The sequence below is a fragment of the Odocoileus virginianus genome, chromosome 27, assembly GCF_023699985.2.
Source record: "Odocoileus virginianus isolate 20LAN1187 ecotype Illinois chromosome 27, Ovbor_1.2, whole genome shotgun sequence".
Lineage (NCBI taxonomy): Eukaryota > Metazoa > Chordata > Mammalia > Artiodactyla > Cervidae > Odocoileus > Odocoileus virginianus.
Genome location: NC_069700.1, coordinates 29,362,549 through 29,383,362, shown reverse-complemented (window position 1 = coordinate 29,383,362; position 20,814 = coordinate 29,362,549). Strand labels below are relative to the sequence as shown.

General features: G+C 51.2%; 1 protein-coding gene across 1 annotated transcript in view; it reads right to left on the bottom strand.

The window, feature by feature from the left end:
• Nucleotides 1–8,595: 8,595 nt before the first annotated feature.
• LRFN2 (leucine rich repeat and fibronectin type III domain containing 2) overlaps nt 8,596–20,814 on the bottom strand; it is a 200,172-nt gene continuing 187,953 nt past the window's right edge. The window contains exon 3 of the mRNA XM_070456496.1: nt 8,596–12,027. Coding sequence (XP_070312597.1) covers nt 11,064–12,027 — 964 coding nt within the window. The 3' untranslated portion in view covers nt 8,596–11,063. The remainder of the gene's footprint in view (nt 12,028–20,814) is intronic.

Sequence of the window (20,814 nt, the reverse complement as noted above, 5' to 3'; positions counted from 1 at the left end):
CTAGTTCCCTCTCTCCTGCTTGGACCATCCTTTGTATTCTGAAAAGAACTAGCCTATTGAGGGTGTATCACAACCAAAAGGAAGGCATCCCAACTCCTCCCTCCCCAAGCTGGTTCAAGGCCAACCCAGATTCCATAAAACTTTCTGAAAGACTTCCATCTTTCTGTGCAGCCCTCTTCTCAGAAACTGGCTATGGCAGGCCAGTGCATTCTGGAACAATCTGAAAGGCCTGGGGCTCATCACCTTCCATCATTCTCCATTCATCTAGTCTCCAGTCATCTCTTCGTGGAGACCTGGAAGAGACAAGTGGATTTGATGGTGCAGCTGTGCCCCAAAGACTCCAGTAGCATGGAGAAGCCAGCCCTTTCTTCCTTCAGTAGACCTTGAAATGCAGGTGCAGGCATAGCCACGATTTTTCAATGTGCTTCTCTTACTACATGGGCCAAGAATCTTTGCCAGACTGGTTCCTTTGAGAAATCAGAGCCTCAAAGCATACAGCACACTCACTCAAATCCTAAAACAACCAACTCCTTGGTGGGTCCTGCTAACCTCCTGGCTTCACTAGGTAGAGGGCCCTCAAGGGCACTCCTTGTGGAGTGCACCCCAGCCTTCTACTCCTTCCCCCTCTTCTAGATAAAGGCGGTAGATGGACTGGATCCACACCTTGGACCTGCACAGCTGTCCTCCCAACTGCTCTTCCGATCCTGCCCTACATTCCTGTCCTGCTCATTCTTTCCTGGACCCCTCTCACATCCCTTCTTGTTCGCTTATCCCAAGGTGGATTAGAGTCTATGACCCCTCTCCCATCTGGGCTGTCCCCAGAGGGCCAAGCCTCATATCCACATAGAATTCCTGCAGAGCTGCCCTTCTCAGTCCCATCTCTCAACTTCCTAGGGTCCTGTAGCTTTTGTCTGCCTCTCCAAGACCTGCCTGTGTGGAGGCCTCTGGCTTCCTGCCTTCCTGTTGTGGCAGCCAGGACTGTGACGGCTGAGTGTCGGGGGTGTCATGTGAAGGAAACTCCAATTGTGGGGTTAGAAAATTTAAAGTTTGAGACCCACTTCTGCTTCATAAGCTCTATAAGAACTGGGTGGGGGGGGGGAGCGGAGGGGGAATGGGCAACTTTCATCCTCAGTTTGGAAAATCTATAAAGTGGGGAAAGCAGTAATGTATAAATTGGAGTTTTTAGGTAAGGAATGGAAGGAGTGATAATCCATGTGAAAGAATTTATTTTTAATAGTGAGTTGCCATACAGTCTCTCTACCTCTGCTGCTGACTTTATGTATCATAAGTGTCTCCAGTTACATTTCATCCTCCACCATTCTGCAGACAAAGTTGGATGTAGGGAAGGAACCTTGGTTGACCACCCCTGGAATTGGATACTCTTTAATTATAATTTTATTTATTTTACCCCTAATTATAATTTTATCTTTCCTCAGTATTGTATTATCAATGTTATATAGGTTACTTCAACATGTTATGAACCCCATGATACATTGAAAATATTATTGTTTTAAACAGCAAACAGTAATTTAAAGAGTATGAAATGAAAATTTTGGAATTTTGAAATTTTACCTTTTATACCATATCAAAATATCGAATTCCTTGGAATGAACCTAACAAAAGATATCAAGCCCTCTATGCAGATAGTGGGGGAAATATTGGAAGAAATTGCAGAGACCTAAATTAGTGGAGTGAGACACCGTGTTTGAGTTATGAGTCAATATTGCAAGGATGTCAGGTCACTGCAATTTGGTGCAATGCCAGTCAAAATCTCAATGTGTAGAAGTGTGTGTGTGTGTGATTTTAAAATCTTAGCCAAGGCACCTGAAAAAGAACACAGCTCACCAAAGAAGATACAGTGTGAGCAAGCTCTCAGCTGTGAGCAACCCTTTACAACTTCATGAACTATAGCCCACGAGGCTCCTCTGTCCATGGGACTTTATCCTGGCAAGAATACTGGAGTGGGTTGCCATTTCCTCCTCCAGGGGAGAATTGGATACTCTTGCCTAGGCCCCCTCTATCTCGTATTTTACTCCAAACCAAAGATGGAGGCGGCTCAGGCAAGGGGATTTTATGATGCCTGGCACAGACCCCCATTTTCCCACAAATCTCAGGGAGGATGGAAGGCCCTAGAGCTCAACAGAAAAGTCCCAGGAAAAGTCCCAGCCTCTGCTTGCCTAGCAGGTCAGGGCTGAATTAACCTACAGCTGTTTGAAGGACTCCTCAGAAGGTAGAATCTCAACAGAAGGCTTAAAAGTGTGAAGATAAAGGAAGAACGAGGCCCCTTGATTGCTGTTGAGGTACTCCCCACCTCCTGCCAGAGCTCTAGGGTGACCCACAGTTGTCTCCATTTATTTTTCAACATGGAGGCCAAGCTGTTGGTGTGTGGGGGTCACTGCCCCCCAGTATCGTGTCCTGTTGCCCTTCCTGCAGCAGCTGTGTGCCGGCAGCTCTCAAGGGACCTGGCCAGCTGTGCACGCTCCAGCCAGCCCCCTCTGCCTCCAGAGTGAGTGAAATGTTTCTCTGACATTCTTTCTTCATTCAAGCTGGTACTAGTGTGATGTTTCAGAAGTAAAAACCAAACTGGGAGCCAATTATGATCTTTCCGCCTCAAGCAGATGGATGCTGTTTTTGCTACAGGAGACCTAGATGTTAAGGAGAGGCCTAGAGGGCTGGTGAGAAGGCTGCCTTGGGTCATCCCACCACCCCTTGGAAGTATTCACCACCTGACTCCAGTGGGGCCCCTCTGGCCCCTCTGCTTTCTTGAACAGAGCCAGCCTCTCCCTGGGTGGTTTACCTGGCCCCTGACAGAGTCTTCCCATGAGTATTTACATTATAGAAGGGTCTTTTCACCCAAAGGAATAAGGAAAAGCCAGTGGGAGGTTTTTAGTGGCAGCACTTGTCTTTCCAGAGCCCTGATGGTTTGATTTTCATCATTATGTCAGACCTGGGACAAGGGTGAAGGGGGAGCAGGGATTGGGGAATCGATGAGTGAGGGAACCTAGAGGAGAAGTCTGGAATCTTCCAGGCCCTTCTAACTGCTGGGACAGTGGATCTCAGAAATTAAAGGAGCTTCAGGGACTGCAGAGGCTACCATGTACTTTCTGCTCCTTTCCTGCCTCCTTCCTTCTCTCAATGGCATGACCAGGGGTTGATTCAGCAAGGAAACAACAGCTCCTCTCTCCCCTGACTGCACCCAAGGGAGATTTTCCCTGCAGGACTGTGGCTCTATACCTGGTTTCCTACCACTGTTGGGCCACAGCAGTCTCTGCGAGCTACTTTCCCTCTGGGCTCTGGATTCCTTGCGAAGGAAGGAATGATGGCTCTGCAAGGACCCACCAGGAAACATAACCATCAGGCATTGGTCTGATTGGAGTACAGGGAGCCGCTCCTTGCCTGGGGTGAATTCTGAAATTCATCATGCACGAGCTTGCCGGTAATAAGATTACTAACAGTTTTCATGGATATTGAACAGGTGATTCTAATACCCATTGAGGGAGGCCAGAGTGGATGACCTCTAATAGCTCTGTGAGCCCTGAGATTTTGTGAGCCTGAGATCCCTAATATTATTGCTAATATGCTGTAACTTATAATAATGTTTTCAATGATGCATATCATTAATAATAATGACCGTTATCACTCTGCCTTTCCCAACCCAATGTGTGATCTATATAACTAAATGGTAACTCCTCAGGCGTACTTACCAGAGATGATACTTACCACTGTTACTTTACAAGGAAGAAAACTCAGGCCAAAAAAACAGACTCTGAAACCAGCTCCTCGCGCTGGATGCCCCTCCTCCTCCAGGAGCAGGTGCTCCTGCCTCAGGCTATTCAGGACCCTCCAGTTCTTTGCAGCTGTCCATCTGCCCTCTTCTAGGCCTCCTCCCAGCCACCTCAGAAGCTCCTGGGATTGCCACAGTTGTCATCCTTCTGCCCCTGCTTGTCCAGTACAGGATTCTAGTCCTGCCTGGGTCCCTTTGACCCAAAGCTGGTCACGTCACCATGCTGGTCCCTTTGGAACTTAAAATCTAGAGTGAATTCTTCCAGTCAGAGGTGCCATGTGGGCTTGAGGCCAATCCATCCACCCATCCATCTCCTCCTGGGTAGTACATCTATAGGTTATCTTTAAAAGAGTGAAAACAGGCCATCTCTGTAAAACCAGAGGTCTGGAAACTAGCTTATGTCCTGCCCCTTGAGGAAGTGTGTAAGGCCCCCCAGTGCATGCCCAGTGTCCTTCACTTTTATTTTAATTTCTCTCCATAGTGGAGAGTGCTCGGCACACAGTAGGTTAGCAAATGCTTGCTGAAAACACCCAGTGCTGATTGCTCCCACTCTCTCACTTTTTCTTCTGGATCATTTTCTCAAATTCAAGGTTCACATACCCAGATTCAGGCTCTGATCTAAAACCCAGCAAACTCTGCATCTCTAATGGTCTCTGGTAACTTCAGTGTAAATCAACTTATTGAATGTCTACCCAGCTCTGCCACTCACTAGCTGTGTGACCTTGGACAAGTTATTTAACCCCTCTCTACCTTAGCTTCCCCAGTGGGGATGATAATAGTAACCCATTTGATTGAGCTGTTTTGATGACAAGTTGAGATAATCTATAGAAAGCTCTTAGAACAGTGCATAGCACATAGGAAACAATGCATGTTAGCTATTATCAATGTAATCTTGCAGTTCAACATCAACTTGGAAAATACCAAGCTTGTGTCAACCTATGAAGAGATGAGAACTTTCCCATAATTAGGGTAGTTAAGGCAACCAGCCAATCCCTGGTAGACAGGCAGAATATTATCCTTGAGAGAGTCCCCAAGGAATGTGTGGAAAGGGTATGATAGGGAACCCAGGAGGGTAACATTCAAGATTACTGGATGTAACTGAAGGTTTAATTCTCTTCTTCTTGGTAATATTCCTTCTCAAATGGTGAACAAGATACTTGCTTGTTACCAGAACATGCCAAGTCAGAGATGGAGGGGACAGGTGTGGAGCTCTGAGGTTTTGTCTAATGAGAAAGTGGGGTTGGTCACAGGAAGGTCAGCTGATAGATGTAACCATGGTTTTGGGAACCAAGGACACCTCAGATATAGCACTGGGGATTCAAAGCAAAGACATTCACCCTGGCAAGACATAAATGCTGGAGTCGCTGCTGGATGTGCCAGAAAGCACCAATGAACACATGTTACAGAGGAGGTGACAAAAGAAGAGGGGGTGTGCTCATCATCACCTAACCAGATGGGCAGCCTGGACGGAGGGGGCCAGGGCTGTGGGAGGTTGGTCAGTAGGCTGACTGGCTGTGGCCCAGATGGGCTTGGGGATCTCATGGAGATGGGTGAGATTCCAGATTCACCCTCTCATCAATAGGAAACCAAGTAAGTAACTGCACTGACATCTCAGGAAGGGCCTGGATAGTGAGATCTTTCTCACCACAGCCCCAGAGAGACTCTAGCACTCAATGATGCAGAGAATGCTGGCTGTGATTCACTAGGAGTACACTCAACTGTTGGTTAAATGGATCAGAAGATCCTTATCCCAACAAAGCAGGACAATAACCAGACAAGAGCCTGCAATCTGGGTCCGTTTCCCCAGAGTCAGTGAGCAGAAGAAAGATGCCAAACATTGTCCCAAATAAGATCATGGGACAAGACCAGTGCACTTGTTTGAAGATGCTGAATGGCCCTGCTGGGGATCACAGGATAGCTGGAGAGGGAAAGGTCAGCTTCCCTCTTCGGTCTGTTGGGAAACATATTAATTTCCCTCTGCTAGAGGCTGCAGGGAAGGGAAACCTATGAGCCTTGTAAACATTCACTGCTGTGAGCTGGGGAACCTGAAATAAGAAAATGAAAGCTGAGAACCTAAGATCTTTGGTTTAAAGGCTGAAAACACAGATATTTTTAGACTGAGAAGGGGATAGTGTTCCTTTGAGATGTTTGCAGAACAACCCATGTAGGGGTCTGATTTTATTATGTAAAGGTAGAAACCTCAGTTGTTTACCTGTGAGAAGCCTTCTTTTCACAGCAAACTTTTCCTTTGCCAACTGCGTCACACGGGTCTGGGGATCTAAGCATGATGTGTAAAACTATGTGTTCAGATTTTGCCTGTTCCTTGCCAACAGTTTTTTCTTTCCGATGCAGGCATGCTTAGTTGCTCAGTCATGTCTGACTCTTCGTAACCCCATGGATTATAGCACACTAGGCTCCTCTGTCCATGGAATTCTTCAGACAAGAATACTTGACTGGGTAGCCATTCCCTTCCCAAGGGATTTTCCTTACCCAGGAACTGAACCTGGGTCTCCTGCATTGCAGGCAAATTCTTTACCATCTGTGCCACCAGGGAAGCCCTTTCTTTTGGATAAGTGTGTCTATTTCACCAGCAGCAGTTTGCAGAAATCCCCATGGCTGCAAAAACAGAGGAAGCCCCACCCAGTTTACTGAAGCCCTGAGACCTTCACTTCAAACATACTGAGAACAGACAGCAGAATACACAGATATCCTCAGCCTGTACTTAGGAAAAATCGATACCCACAGACTCCGGGAGAAAAGTTACTACCCATGTGGGAAGGGGGACATCTGAGACAGTGACCTTCCTCTTACCTGGTTAGAAATGATGTCACTTAAAAAAAAAAAAAGCAAGTCTAAGTTCTTTTGGAATTTTACTGCTGTAATCATGGGAAAATGAAAAAAATATCCTTTGAGGAGACTCTGTGGATTGTATCAATTTGTGGACTGAACTTGGGGAAGAGGGTTGAAGTCTTGCCAGAAAAATTAATAATTCAGCCAGGCTCAGACTGTATCAGCTACCTCTCTTCTGCAAGAGATCAGGGAGCTAAAGCCTTCTGTCTATCAGGAAAGAGGATCTTGTAGGCAAACACCTCTTCAGTTAGAAGTTTTTGAATTATGAAGAGACAGGAAGATGGGTTTGGTCTTTGGAGTGAGTTTTTGTGAGGTTTTCTGAATTTAGGGGACAAAGTTACAGGCTTTCAGGGCAGAGGGGACCAGATGAGGCTGGAGATGGAAAACTATTAAACAAGGGACATCTAGAGGTCACCAAGCCAGGAGGAGGAATGGTAAGGTCTGGGCAGGACCATCTGAAGCCTGGGTGGATTTTCCTGGCCAGAGTAGAAATGTATACAAGCCAAAAGAGGCCAGAAAGACTAACATGGGGTCAAAAGAAACCACTTAACCAAGAGGACCCTGAGTCAACATTCGGAGAATTTTAGTCCTGGAAGCCAAACCAAAGGCTTTCAGACCAGACTATAAATTTGACTACTTCAGTCAGGACAAAATACTGTCTGAAACGAACGAGCTGAAGGGAGGAAGAAAGGATAGGGGAGGTAGTGTGATGTCATGGGAAGAGCTAAGTTTTTGCAGCCAGACTTACTGTGTGAACTTGTGCACGTTACTTAACCTCTCTGAGCCTCAGCCCCTTCATCTGAAAGACCGGCATAATAGTATCTACCTTGAGAGGCTGCTGTGAGGGTTCAGCGATCCGCGCAGATGAAGCGGCAGCACAGGATCTGGAACGTAGGTGCTCAGTAACTGTTAGCTTCCTTCCGCTTCCAGAAGCTGCGCTTCCAAGTCAGTGGCTGCACATGAAGAGCTGACTGTACCAGCCCCGTGTGGCTCTCAAGCTCTTTAAAGCCAGTTAGCCTGAACTGAGATGTGCTGTGTGAAACAGACGTCAGATTCCCAACACTATGTAAAATATTAATAATTCTGTACTGAGTATATGTTGAAGTGAAAATATTTTTGATATATTGGGATAAATAAACTATATATTAATTTCACCTGGTTCCCTATACTTGATTAATGGGCTACTAGAAAATCTTAAATTACAGTGCAGCACAGACTTTATACCTCTTAGACAGTGCTGACCTAGACACTAAGAGGAAGGCAGGGTTGGGAAGCCGTGTTCCAGAAGCTCATTTGTTTCTCTACCGTGGGTCTGTGCTTTGGTTTGTTATCCTGAGTGCATGCGTACTTAGTCGCCTCAGTTGTGTCAGATTCTTTTGTGGCCCTGCGGACTGTAGCCTGCCAGGCTCCTCTGTCCATGGGGATTCTCCTGGCAAGAATACCAGAGTGGATTGCCATGCCCTCTTCCAGGGGATCTTCCCGACCCAGGGATCAAACCTGCGTCTCTTGTGTCTCCTGCATTGACTGAGGGGTTCTTTACCACTAGCCCCACCTTGTCCTGCTTCCCCAGTAAAAGACCCGTTGGGGGAAGAAAGCCCTCTTGTGCTCACCCAAAGTGGGTGGAAGGCACTCTGGCGCCCCTAGTGGCTGTGTGTGGTGGTGGCCACTGTCCAGGAAAAAGGAAGCCGGGCTGAAGGTGAGAGGACAGAGCCAGAAGGTGGTAGGTAGCCTGGACAAACTGAACTATTCCTTCTTAGCCTGGAGCTTCATTCCAGACCCTCTACTGACCTTTACTCCAAGAGGGCGGGCCCATTCTCTCTTAGTTCAGAAGGCCTCCGCCTTATATGTGAACTTAGCAGGAAGCAGGCTCTCACCAGGCAGAACCAAACATGTGTGAGAGAAAATGCCATCTCGAAGCCACCTTCAGAAAACCAGAGTTTCCAGAGAAATAAACAGCAGACTTCACAGACACAGGAATGTTCTTTTTTTTTGTCTCTCCCAAGAAGTGTGGTTAGTTGTTGATTTTAAAACTGTACATTTTACTGTACACTTTTTTTTTTTTTAGTAAAGGAGAAGGTTGGCATTTGTATTCTGCCCACAGGGATGTTGCTTTCCAAACCTGACAAACACAAGTGCTAGTACATATCGTGTCACGACAGAGCTTGGAGCCGCTGACGAGAACAGACAGCTGGTTCCCCTCGCTTCCCAAGTCTACCACTTTTCCTCTAGGCGCCTGAACCCAAAGGCAAAAAGGGAGTGGCATTTGGGGTCACCTCCTCAATGGCTATGTTTAGAAAAGGCTGAGTGAGAAAGTGCAGAGGGAAAAAGGAGAGGAGGAAAATGGGGCAGAGAAAGAGGGAGGGTGGGGGAGATTTTCTTTCACGTCACCGAGGCTGGAGGTCTCCCATGACTGCAGAAAGCTTGTGCTCCAGCGCTGGGGCTGGAAGTGAGCTTGTGGTCTCAGGAAGGGACCAGCCCGGTCTGTTGATGACCTGGTCAGGACCAGAAAGGGACTGGGGGGAGGCAGAGAGGCACCAGAAAAAAAAGGAATGAAGACAGGAGAGAGGAGGGAAGGTGAGGAGAGAGAGGAGCGGGGCAAGGAAGGAGGAAAGCATGGGGTCTGGAGGCTCCTGGGCAGGAGCCAGAAGGCAGTCCTGCATAGACGGTTCCCTGCCCTCTGCCTGTGTGTTCTGGGTGGGGCTGGGGGACCACCAGCTCAGCTCCAGATCTGAGCCCATCAGAACGTTTCAGCCCCAAATGGACTCACCTGTATGCTTGGTAGGCTGTATGGTCGGCAAGTGGCAGAAGGAGGGAGAATGAGGCTAGAGCTCTGTGGTGGAGGTTTGGGAAAGGAAGAAATGAGGTGGGGAGAGGTAGTGTGTTGACAATGAGGCGAGACCTGGGACAGACAGGGACCAAGAGAGACAGAGGTACGGGGGAAGACCCTCCAGATGCTTCCAGATGCCTCCCCCCTCACCGGCCACAAGTCTTCTGTCTCCTCTTACCACGATCTGTGAATGTGGGGTTCAATCCCCAGATGGGCAGGAGCCTGTGTGCCCCTCCCATCACCACCCTGTCATGTCCATGACAGATCCACCTCCTGACTGGCATCATGGAAGGCAGCCCCCATGTCCCCGTGTCCCACCCTGAGCCACCTTCTTCAAGAACAAATGAAGGACAGGCTCTAGACACAGAAACGTCCTAGCCACCGTGAAGACTTGGTAACAGGTTTCAGACGCCACCCACAAGAGGTACGTGGCCTTGGGGCCTGCCCTGACTTGGTCACTAACTCACTATGTGACCTTGGGCAGGTCCCTTGGACTCTGGAGGGAAGGAGAGAGAAGGTTAAGGGTGAAATGATCGCAAACACCTCTTCGAGCTTCAAAATCCTGCAACTCATTTAGTCATGAAGAATCCTTAGTCCTTCGAGCTGGAAGGGAGTTGGAGATTTGGTACAATCTCAGTATTTTGTGAATTAGGAGCCTGAGGTCCCAGAGAGAAAGGGTCTTGCCCGTTGTATTCAACTGGGTATTGGGTGGTGGCTCTGAAACCCAGACTCGTAGCTTTGGACTCTGTGTCCAGTGCTCCTTCTGCTCCTTCGAGTCCACTCCCCTTAAGAGAAAACCTCTTGGCAACCCCCTCACAACCATGCCCCCCCATCCCAGCTTCCCTTAAAAGAAGCAAAAATCCCAAAGCACCTCCATAGGGTGCTTTGTACCCATGGGTCTCATAAAACCCTTCTCCCTCTCCCACATGTAGAGTCCTGCAAGTTACCCTTCTGGTTTAAGCTGATGTGCTGGGTGTGGGGCGTTGTGTTTGAGAAGCGAAGGAAGCTGGGCCCACGACGGGGGGTTCTTTCAGCCCTCCTGAGTGTGGGGACATGGGAGTAATGAGGGGGTCCAGACAGAGGACTTCAATCTTCCCCCGAACAAACGTGCCACCCAAATCATTCCCTGCTTTGCTCAGCTGGCAGCGATTGCCCATCACCAGGGCTTCTGGGACCCGCTTTTGTGTGTGGCATAAACTCTCCATTATCTGTGTCACTGAAGAGGAGGAGTCTGGGAAGTGGGAGAAATAAATTAAGAAACAAAACAACACTGGAACCATCCGCAATCCAAAGCCACTTGCTTATAGGCTACATTTGTGATCAGAAAGGCAGGAGCCCTGCCTTTCCAAACACTCAGGGCTCAGTCTGACATGTGAGCGATCGAGTCTGCTTTCCCTGAGCACACCCCGACGGGTGGTGGGGGACAGGCCTGGGAAGGTGTGTGTGGGTGGCATAGTGGGGCAGGGGGAGGCCATTGACAGGGAGACAAAATGGTCCCTGGATGTAAACATCACCATGGAAACTCCACAAAGACTTGTGGGTAAAGATGCTTCCCCTTCTCCCACCCTGGTAGGGTGGAAGGGAGGAGGCCCACCCTCAGGCCTACACCGTGCTCTCCATCACCCACTCGGAGCTGCCGAAAGTTCCTCGGGCCCCCACCAGGTCACTCTCCTCGAAGGGCAAGAGCATGCCGTTAACAGAGAGGCTGCGCTTTGTCCAGATGTTCGAGACCCTCCGCGGGGGGCTGTAGCCACCGGGGGCGACCCCTCCTGCAGCCGCAGCCGCAAAGTCCCCCATGTCGAAGGAGTGGCTGCGTTTGGCCTTGCCCTCCAGGGGCAAGGGGAGCAGGCTCCTGGCCCTGGCCGCGGGCGGCCCCAGCAGTGGCTCTCGGTCCGAGGGGTGGCCCTTGACCGACGTCCCAGACCCTCTCCCGCCTGGAGTCCTGGAGTCCAGCAGCTCCTCCTTTCTCTGACTTTTGAGGTCCAAGGAGGCGAAGGCCCCCATGAGGCGGTCAAGGTTGGGCTTGGGGCGGGGAGCGGGAGGTGGGAGCCTCCAGGGGCCCCGACCCAGCCCCTCCCCGATGCCCAGAGAGCTGGAGGAAGAGGAGTCGCTGCCTCGGGCCAGGCTGGCACTGAAGTCCATGAGTTCGTTGCGCACCACCACCTTGGGTGGCCCGGGCGCAGGGGCCCCGCTGGGCACGCTGCCTAGAGCAGGCGGCTGGGCCCCATTGGTCTGAGAGTGCACGTTGCTGACGGCAGCCGCGGGCTTCCCCGTGCCCTCCTGGTTGCAGACCTTGTAGCGCACCATGAGGATGACGATGAAGACCAGCAGCGTGGCCACGATGATGCCGCCAATGACCAGGATCATGGTGCCGCCCAGGATCTGGCTGTGCATGGACTGGCACTGCGGGTAGTCAGCCTTGGTGAAGAACTGGGCGCAGCCCACGATGTTGGTGGCCGTGAGCGTGGTGGCCGTGTCGTCCCACATAGCCAGCACGCACAGGTCGTAGCCAGTCCCGGACACCAGGTTGTTGACCACAAAGGCCTTGTTGGAGGCTGGGATCATCCTGGGAGGTGGAGAGGATAGGTCCAAAGGGGCAGGCATGGTGAAGGACAGTAGGGTGATGGGGGGACAGGGGCAGAAGTAGAAGAAAGAGAGAGGGTGACAGAGACAGGAGACATGGAGAGGGAGAGAGCCGCAGATGCAGAGAGAATGAGGCAGAGAGGAGAGGTGAGAGGTGGAGAGACAGGAGAAGGGAGAGAGGGGGAGACAGAGAGGAGGGGGACCCAGGTAAGAGAACAGAGATGGGGGGGAAAGAGAGAGGAAAAGATTCCGGGGCAGGGGTTAGATGTGTCAGAGCCAGGTACACAGAGAGAGAGACATCGGCAACCAGGTGCGGGAGACAACCCGGACGAGGTGGAAATAAATCGATGATGAGTGTGACCACGAAGGGAATGGAACAGGAGGTAGTTGACGATAGAGAGTGGTTGGAGTTGGAGGTTCGGAGAACAAAGGGGAGAGATTCAAGGGAAAAAAGAGAGAGGAGACATGGGGGAAGGGCGGAGGGGGAGGCAGAGAGATTAAAGATCTGAAGACACAGAAATTAAACAAGAGGGACTGCCCACCTCCCCGCTTCTGCCTTCTCCGCGTCAAACAACCCCTTGGTCTCTGGGCCGTGGGGGTGAGTCAGGTCAGCCATGGCTGCCCACCCCGAGGGCTGCCACCACCCCCTGTCTGTCCTGAGAGATTCCCCAGCACTGACTGAGCCCCATTCTGAGCCTGAGCTGTGCTGAGTCACAGACAAGGTCCTGACCTCAAAGGCCAAGGCCACCTTCTACTCCAGACGGCTTTCTCTCGTCTCAGGAGGGAGAACTTCACTGCTGCAGATAGGTTGGGGGTGGGTGGGGGTCTAGGCAGAAGCAAACTGGAGGTGCGAAGAGGGGCGTTGCTTGGAGGGGAAGGGCGTGGTGCAGTGGTGAAGACTGGGGGGAGCTCTGCTTCCCAGAGGGAGCATTGGGGTCCTCCGTCACTGCCATAGCAGGCCAAGGGCATCCAAAGACACCCGGGGCTTTATCACTGGTTGGGGAGGACTTGACGGCTCCCTCCACCTTCAGAGAGGGTCAGAGGGGGCAGCAATCTCCCCGCACTGGGGCTGGTCCACCCTAGCCTCGGCCCCTCCAGCATGCCTTCTGGTGAGAGTTCCTAGAAACGATGTCTGTCTCACCCCACATACACTCTTGCAGAAATACTCACCTCAGCCGGAAGGAGCCTCGTCTCTCTGCAGTCTCCCCCACCCCTCCGACCCCCCCAACTCCCAAAGAACTGGGTGTCCTCCTGTCCTCTGCTACTCCAGTGCTATCTGTGCCCGTGAACGGCTCACACCCAGGGCCCAGCAGCTTAATTGAGATCTCAAACACGAAATACTGGAGCCTGAAGACTTCCACCTGGGAACCGCGCACGGAGGCTGGGACTGACAAGCAGGTATTGACGTCCCGTCAGTGGGCAGCCCTGGAGGCTCCTGCCTCCTGCCTTACTCTCGGCCCCTCTCGGCTGCTGGGGAGCCACACAAGGAAGTTGAGTCCTCTGGCCCGTCCCCACCTCCATCCTATAGCTACAGTGCGTGGGGCAGAAGAGGTGAGTGCAGGAGGCGAAGGCCTGGATCCAGCAAAGGCACAGCACCCAGCCCCTTAGGTCTATCTGTTCCACCTGTGCATCATGGCAGTCCTGGGCCCTCAGGTCACAGAGGAGGGCTGGCCAAGGCTCAGAGAGGTTAAGTGATTTGCCTGAGGTCACACAGCTGAGACTGCCAGGATGAGGCAGTCGGGGCTTTGACACTAGCTTCTAGATCCACAGCCTGGGCTTATTCCTTTCTACAAATGAGGATGATTTTCCTCTTCTCAGTGAAAACCCTGCCCAGGCCTGTTGCAGGTCAGCCAGCCCCTGCCATGGAGCAACTCAGCTCCCTGAGGCTCACACTCCTCCACAAACAGGACCTCGGTTCTGCTGGGCCCACTGCTGTGCAGAGTCCACTTCCTTCCACCTCAGGGAAGCGGTGTGAGCGACGTGAGTTGGGGCGGCAGGAGCTGTGCACACCCAGAATGGTGACATAGTAGCGTGTGTGCTCAGTTGAGTCCGACTCTTTGCGACCCCGTGGACTGTAGCCCGCCAGGCTCCTCTGTCCATGGCATTTCTCCAGGCAAGAATACTGGGGTGGGTTGCCATGCCTTCCTCCAGGGGATCTTCCTGACTCAGGGATTGAACCCGCGTCTCTTAGTCTCACGCACTGGCAGGCAGGTGCCTTACCCCTAGTGCCGCTGGGAAACCCGATGACAATAGAGCAAATGCTTCATGGCAAGTGTGCGTCAGGCCCTGTTTTAGGCACCCTATGTCTATCAACTCGCTTAGCCCTACAGCAACTCTCTGAAGCAGTCACTGTCGTGGTCTTTTTTCTGCAGAGGTGTTAGGCAAACATAACATGGAGAGCCGGCAGTCCAACTCCAGTCCCCTCTGACCCACCTCACTTGGCCACCTCTCTGGGTCTCGAGCAATAAAAGAACATATCCCTTCAGGGCGGGGATGGGTTGGCTGGTTTATTGAACCCCTGGTATGTGACAAGGGTTTTCATACTCAACATTGTGTTTAAACCTCCCCACAATCCCAGGACACAGGAGAGGGATTCTGAACCTAGAAATCATCTGTGTTTAGCCGTCTTATCCTGGAAGCAGACCCAGCTATTACTACTACTACTAAGAAGAGTAGCCAACATTGAGGGCTTACTCTTTGCCAGGATTGTTAAGAGGACTAACTCATTTAATCCAACCATTGTTCGGAGGTCGTTATTATTACTGTTTCACAGGTAAGAGCCTGAGGCACAGAAAGGTTAAGCTGCCTGCCTGAGAGCGCCCAGCTAGTAAGAGGCAGAGCCGGGATCCGAACCGGAGAGTCTGGCCCCAGAGCCTCCACTCCTGATCGCTGTGCCTTGCTGCCTCTCAGCCACTTCCCTGTCTTCCTGCCCTCCCGGGGTGACGTTGTGTGGACCCTGCCTGGCCTCTCCCCATCCCCCTTTCTTCCCGAGTCAGGGAAGATCATGATGCGATGAAGCTGCAGCTGGGCTGCTGTTACAGGGTGAGGCTGATCCTTAGCAAGCAGCTGGCACCAGGGATGAAGGGTCAGGCTGGGGAAATCCGTGCACTGTAAATGGTCCATCAGAAGCAAGGCCAGATAGAAAAGCCTGCTTCCCAGGATTAAGAGCAGAAAAGCAGCTCTTGTTTTCTCTGGTGGCGGAGGGGTGGGGGCGGTGTGTGTGGACCTAACAGGAGGACTAGAACCAGCTGGCTCAAACCACCTTGGAAGTCAAGCTTTCCTTTGCTGACAATAATAGCCAACGTTCACCAAGTGCTAACCTTGTGCTGGGAAGTTTACATGTAGTATCTCATTTAGACTCCTGACAATGATAAGTTATCATTCCCACTTAGGAAAGGAGGAAGCTAAGCAGTTTTCACTTTCCCCTGGGGGAATGGAGCTGAGACCAGATTTGGATCTGGGATTCAGACCCTGGTTCTTAATCACAAGCAAGACTGCTCCCTACTCTAGGCAGTGAAAGGATGGCCTGCCTGAGAAAGTCATGTGAATCAGGCACTATTCAAACCCGAGTGACAGAACCAACCACATGGCCACCCCATTTTGTTCCTGACTACTGACTGCCCCTGGGCTAGACCTGGGGAGCCTGGATCCCTCTTTGAGACAGACTGGGACCTGGGGCCCTGCACTGCAGTGCTTGCACCTGGACAAACGTCTTCTCAAGCAAAGAATACAAAGAAGATTCCCTTCTCCAGGGGATCTTCTTGACCCAGGGATCAGACTGGGGTCTCCCACATTGCAGGCAGATTCTTTATCATCTGAGCCACCAGGGAAGCCCAGGGACTAAAAGTAACTGCGTGCATGTGCACTGGGGGCAAATGATGAACAACAAGATACAAAAAGGCCAAAACCCAACTGCCACTTCTGAGGTGCTGGAAGCAAAAGCAGGGTCCTGTGCATGATCTCTGCATGCAGCACCAACACAGGGGTGGGCAGACCACCCAATCCACCCCTTGAGCCTGGCCCACCAATCTGTCCCACGCTCGTCCCATTTAAGGGACCAGCTCAAACCCCTCCCCCCGGGGGGTGAATAAGGGCACCTGTACTTGTTTCTGCTTCCTCGTGCTGCAGCAGGAGCCCCAGAAAAGCCTTGCCTGAATTTCTCATCTGGTCCTTAGCAATTTCCATTGATTAAAGAGTCCAAGAACCCAGGTTATTAACAGCTTCACTCCTACCCACAACCTAGTAGCGCTCTGGCTGGCAGGCTGTACCTTCTGAACCTCTCCCTCTTTCCATCACCACACTCATGCTTTTGCTTGCTCACCATTTCCGGTCTGCCACTGGTCTCCAAACTGGCCTCCCCACCTCTGGTTGTGCTTCCTTGAAGTCTGTGCTCAGCACCATCATCTCCAGAGTACTCTCCAGCTAAAACATAACTCTGGACGTGTCCCCTGGCCACTGAAACAGTCTACAAGGGCTAGCTATGACCTATAAGGGACACCCAGGATCCTGAGCTGGGCTCCCAATCCAGATTTCCCATCCCATTCTTGTCCTCCCACTCACACACCCTCATCCTAGCCCACCTTCTTAAAACAACTCAGAATCAGTCAGGCCCCGTGGTGCAGAGGGCACACTCCCAGAGCGATGGGATGATAAAGGACCACTTGTAAAGGGACTCCTTACAGAGAAGTGGACCGGGGATGGGGACCACAGCACACAGGCAGTAACCCAGGGCTTGTTGCAGCCAAGCTGTTTCCAGATTCAGGAAGGAGACTCACAGAGGTCGGCGCTACTCAGAGTGTGGCCCACAGGTGGGTGATCGCTGATGAGCTGTTTGTTCCTGGTCCATGATCAGACAGCACAGACATTGACAGTAAGCTTTAAGAACATTTTACAGCCATTTAGCAGTGGTTGTGACACCTAAATGACTGATCACTTTTTTTTTTTTCTGATAAAGTGTTTCTATGATATTCTTACAAAAGCATTGGTCTGCAGAAAAGAAAGCTGGTTTTTCACCACAAGTACCTTGAGAAGCACTGCCCTAGGCAGAGCAGGGTGCCTCAGCCTTGGCACTGCTGACACTTGGACAATAAGTCTTGGTGGTAGGGCAGTCTTGTGGACTGTACGTGTTTATTAGCAGCATCCCTGGCCTCTACCCACTGGATGCCAGTAGCCCCCCTCCCTGGTTATGACAACCAAAGATGTCTCCAGATATTACCATCTGGGGACAAAATCACCGCCTGTGGAGACACGTCGGTCTAGAAAACTTGGTTGAGGGGCAGAGACAACCAGGGGCAACTGTACAGGGTGAGGACCAGACAAATAGGTACCCCAGCCTCAAGTCTCTTCCCTCTTCCCAGCCTTCTGCCACTGCTCCCCATGATCGAACCCAACTGAAAGCCAGAGTTCATGGGCGCACATTGGTCAACCTTTCAGGGCACACAGCAGTGGGCAGGAGGGGCAAATGGATCCGGAGAGGCAAAAAAAAAGATGTCTGGCATAACTATTGGGTCACAGCCCTCTTTGTGAAAGACTCATCCTGAAATTCTGATAGATTTCTTTCCGTCACATAAACTGGCGACATCTCTTTTAGTAGAAAACATGAATTGCTATTTTAAGTTGCTCCAAAGTGTTAAATTTAATTAAGCTCATACGCTCTAAAGCACAATTTAAAACTGCCACCCCAAGCGCTTACCCAGGAAAAACAAAACACGTGTTAAGTGGTTGCTTCTGAGCTGTTTTTCCTCCTTTTTTTCCTCCCCTATTAATATTGTTTTGGTATTTGTTCATTCAGTTTAACACTAGCAAATAAATCTACAGCTGACCTCTACAATTGAAAGCAGAGGTTTTAGAAGAAATCACACAGGAGCATACTGGTTACTCTCTTATCGTGGTTATCATTCTCATACTGGCTATTCTCTGCCATCTGTCTTCCCTTCACCTGCCCTCCCCTGGACAATGAGGAACTACATTTCCCAGACTCCCTTGCCTGTTCCCAAGCTCCTTTGCCTCCCAGGTAGAGTTGGCCAATGGAGGCCCTAGCAGGTAGGAGGAGGGGAGAGCCAGGTATTTCTTCCTCTTTTTCTGCTTCAAGTGGGATCTCCTTGTCAGCTCCTGCCAGATAGACCTGGATCTTAGGTTCTGATCAAACCATCTCCTCCTTGTACCTGAAGTCCTTGGGTGGAGTGGGTGGTGCAGTGGCTTCTGGCTATAGCTAATCTCGGCGATGCTGACCCCTCAGCAATTCCATTACCTGTAACCCAACCCCAGTACCAGATTCCTTCTTAGATCTAGAGTGTTCCTTTTTTCCCCTGAGTAAATCCTAGGTGACACAAGAACATACACTTCACACGACAAGAAGGAAAAATTTGTTTTTTCATTGCATTTCTGGAGAAAACTGTCATTACTTCATGTCAGTAGCATCACATTTTATCTAGTAGAACTCCAGCTGAAGGAAGCACTTTGCCACCTTCTCGGAATCACTCATCACTCCCCAAATCTAACACCTGGCACTTTTGCACAGAGCAGCCCCTCTTCCTGGAAATCACTTGTGTTTTTCCACCTGGTGACCCCATCTTTCAAGGCCTGACTCAGCATCACCTCTGACCCCATCTCTGCTCTCTGCTCCCACAGCCCCTCCTGCCTTCCTCCAATAGAGCCCTGCTCCACGGATGCCTATGTCTCCCTGGAGGACATGGGCTGTGTCTTCATCTTTGCATCTCCTCTGCCAATCATAGTATCTGGCCTTGAGTCACTGCTGAGTAAATATTTACCCCATGGTTGAGCAGTGAATGAAAGAGTGCTTTGCTAAATGTTAAGGCCTGTACAAATTTGAGGGATTCTTAGTTAAATATAATACAACAGCTGGTGACTCTCAGACACTGGTTGGTCCTAAGGAAATCTTCCTGGAAAGGCACTTTTCTACATCTTTGAAGGGCACCCCTGACAATCTTTATGAACTTGCATGTAGATACGTGTTGGACTGTGTGAGTGCAAATGAATGTGTGTGTGTGTGTGTGTGTGTGTGTGTGTGAAAAGATATGTGGGAGACATGTCTGTGTGCCTGTCATTTGAGAGTTGACTGCCTGAGTATTGTGTGTGTGTGTGTGTGTGTGTGTGTGTGTGTGTAGGTGTTCACATACAAATGGTACACAAAGGTTCTGGTTACGTACAGTGTTGGTCACTGCGATGTCCCTCTTCTACCCAGCTTCCCCAGTGCCCCAGAGACTCCACATGTCCCCCAATACTTCTGAGGGGACTGCCGACATGACCTCTCCCAGAGACACTTGCAGGCCGAGTCTAGTTTTCCCTAACTGCTACCATTAAAGCTATACTGTTCCTGGAACATCTGGGAATGGGAATGGGAGAGGTTCTTAGAGGCCACCTGAGCCTCGGGGCAAAGCCTGTGAGCGGACCCCCGACGACGACGGTCCCCCTCCCATGGGCTCACTCCAGACCGCACTCCCCAGCCTCCTGCGCACTGGGCGGGGTCCAGGTGGTGAGTTCTGGTGAGGGGAACACGGCAGCAGCGTGTGTACCTCTGGGCCAGGCCCGGAAAGAGCGGGAGTCCCTGCTCCCTTGTCCCTGGACCCTGGGTGCGGTGACCAGCCTCGGGCCACTGAGGGGCACCGCAAACCTGGTGCCAAGTCTGCATGTGAGGAAGGCCTCCCGACAGGCCCAGGAGACCGCCCTGGACCCTCGGGAGAGCAAAACACCAAACTCGCCCATGCTCGAGCCTTTATGCATTTGCCTCCATTTGCCCCAGTAGCGGGCCTCTCCTGACTAATCCAGCCCCCGCAGACACGATGAGGTGACCCTGAGGAGTGCGTTACGTGTAGGTGTGTGACAGAGAAAAAGACGGGGTGAGTGTGTGGGGGGTGACTGAGGGGATGAGTGTGTTTGTGTAAGAGGAAGCAATCGGCGCTGGTGTCCACAAAAGAAATGCAATTCTTGCCTTCCTGGAGTTGGGAGCAGACGCCACGTCTTCCACCCCAGCCTCCATCCCCCTCAGCTCCCAGCATTTTGAGGTGTTCTCCCTTCTTCCCCCCTCCCCTCCCCCATCAGTGATGCACCGGCCCCCTGCCGAGCCCCGGCGCTAATTTGAAGACCACGTCAAGCTGCCCCCACTCCACTTTGCTGGCTCTGCACCCTCATTACTGGCTCTTCACAGAATCACCAGCCTGCCAAGCTCCCTGGCCGGCCATGACATCTCAGGGCACATGAAAGGGCCTCATTAAACCGAGGCAAGCAGCCTGGCTCCCCAACCTCTCCCTCTGCCTGCCAGTCCCAGAGGGGCCGGCTGGCTTCCCTGCACAGCTGCAAGGCAGCAGACCCCACGCGGCTGGGTCCGTCTGGCATATGATTTATTGAGTACATACTATGCACCCAGCACTCGACAGGGAGGGTCTCTCTGATTCTGTACCCTGACTCTGTGAGTAGGAATAATTATCCCCACACTACCAATGAAGAAACTGAGGCTCGGGTGGATCAGTTACCTGCACAAGTTCACACAGCTGGAAGGCGGCTGAGCCAGTTTTGTAACCCAGGACTGCCGGGCCACCCAGCGTGATCTTCCCTCTACCGTATTATAACCTTGAGCTGAACTGAGCAGAATCAGATCAGAGCAGAAGCACATCTTAGTGTCTAGCTAAGTAAAACACAGAAGTATATGACTACAATGGCAGCTGACATTTATTGAACACTTACTATATGCCAACCAGTGTTCTGAGCACTCTACCTATATTAACTGATTTAATCCCCACAGCAGCTCTAT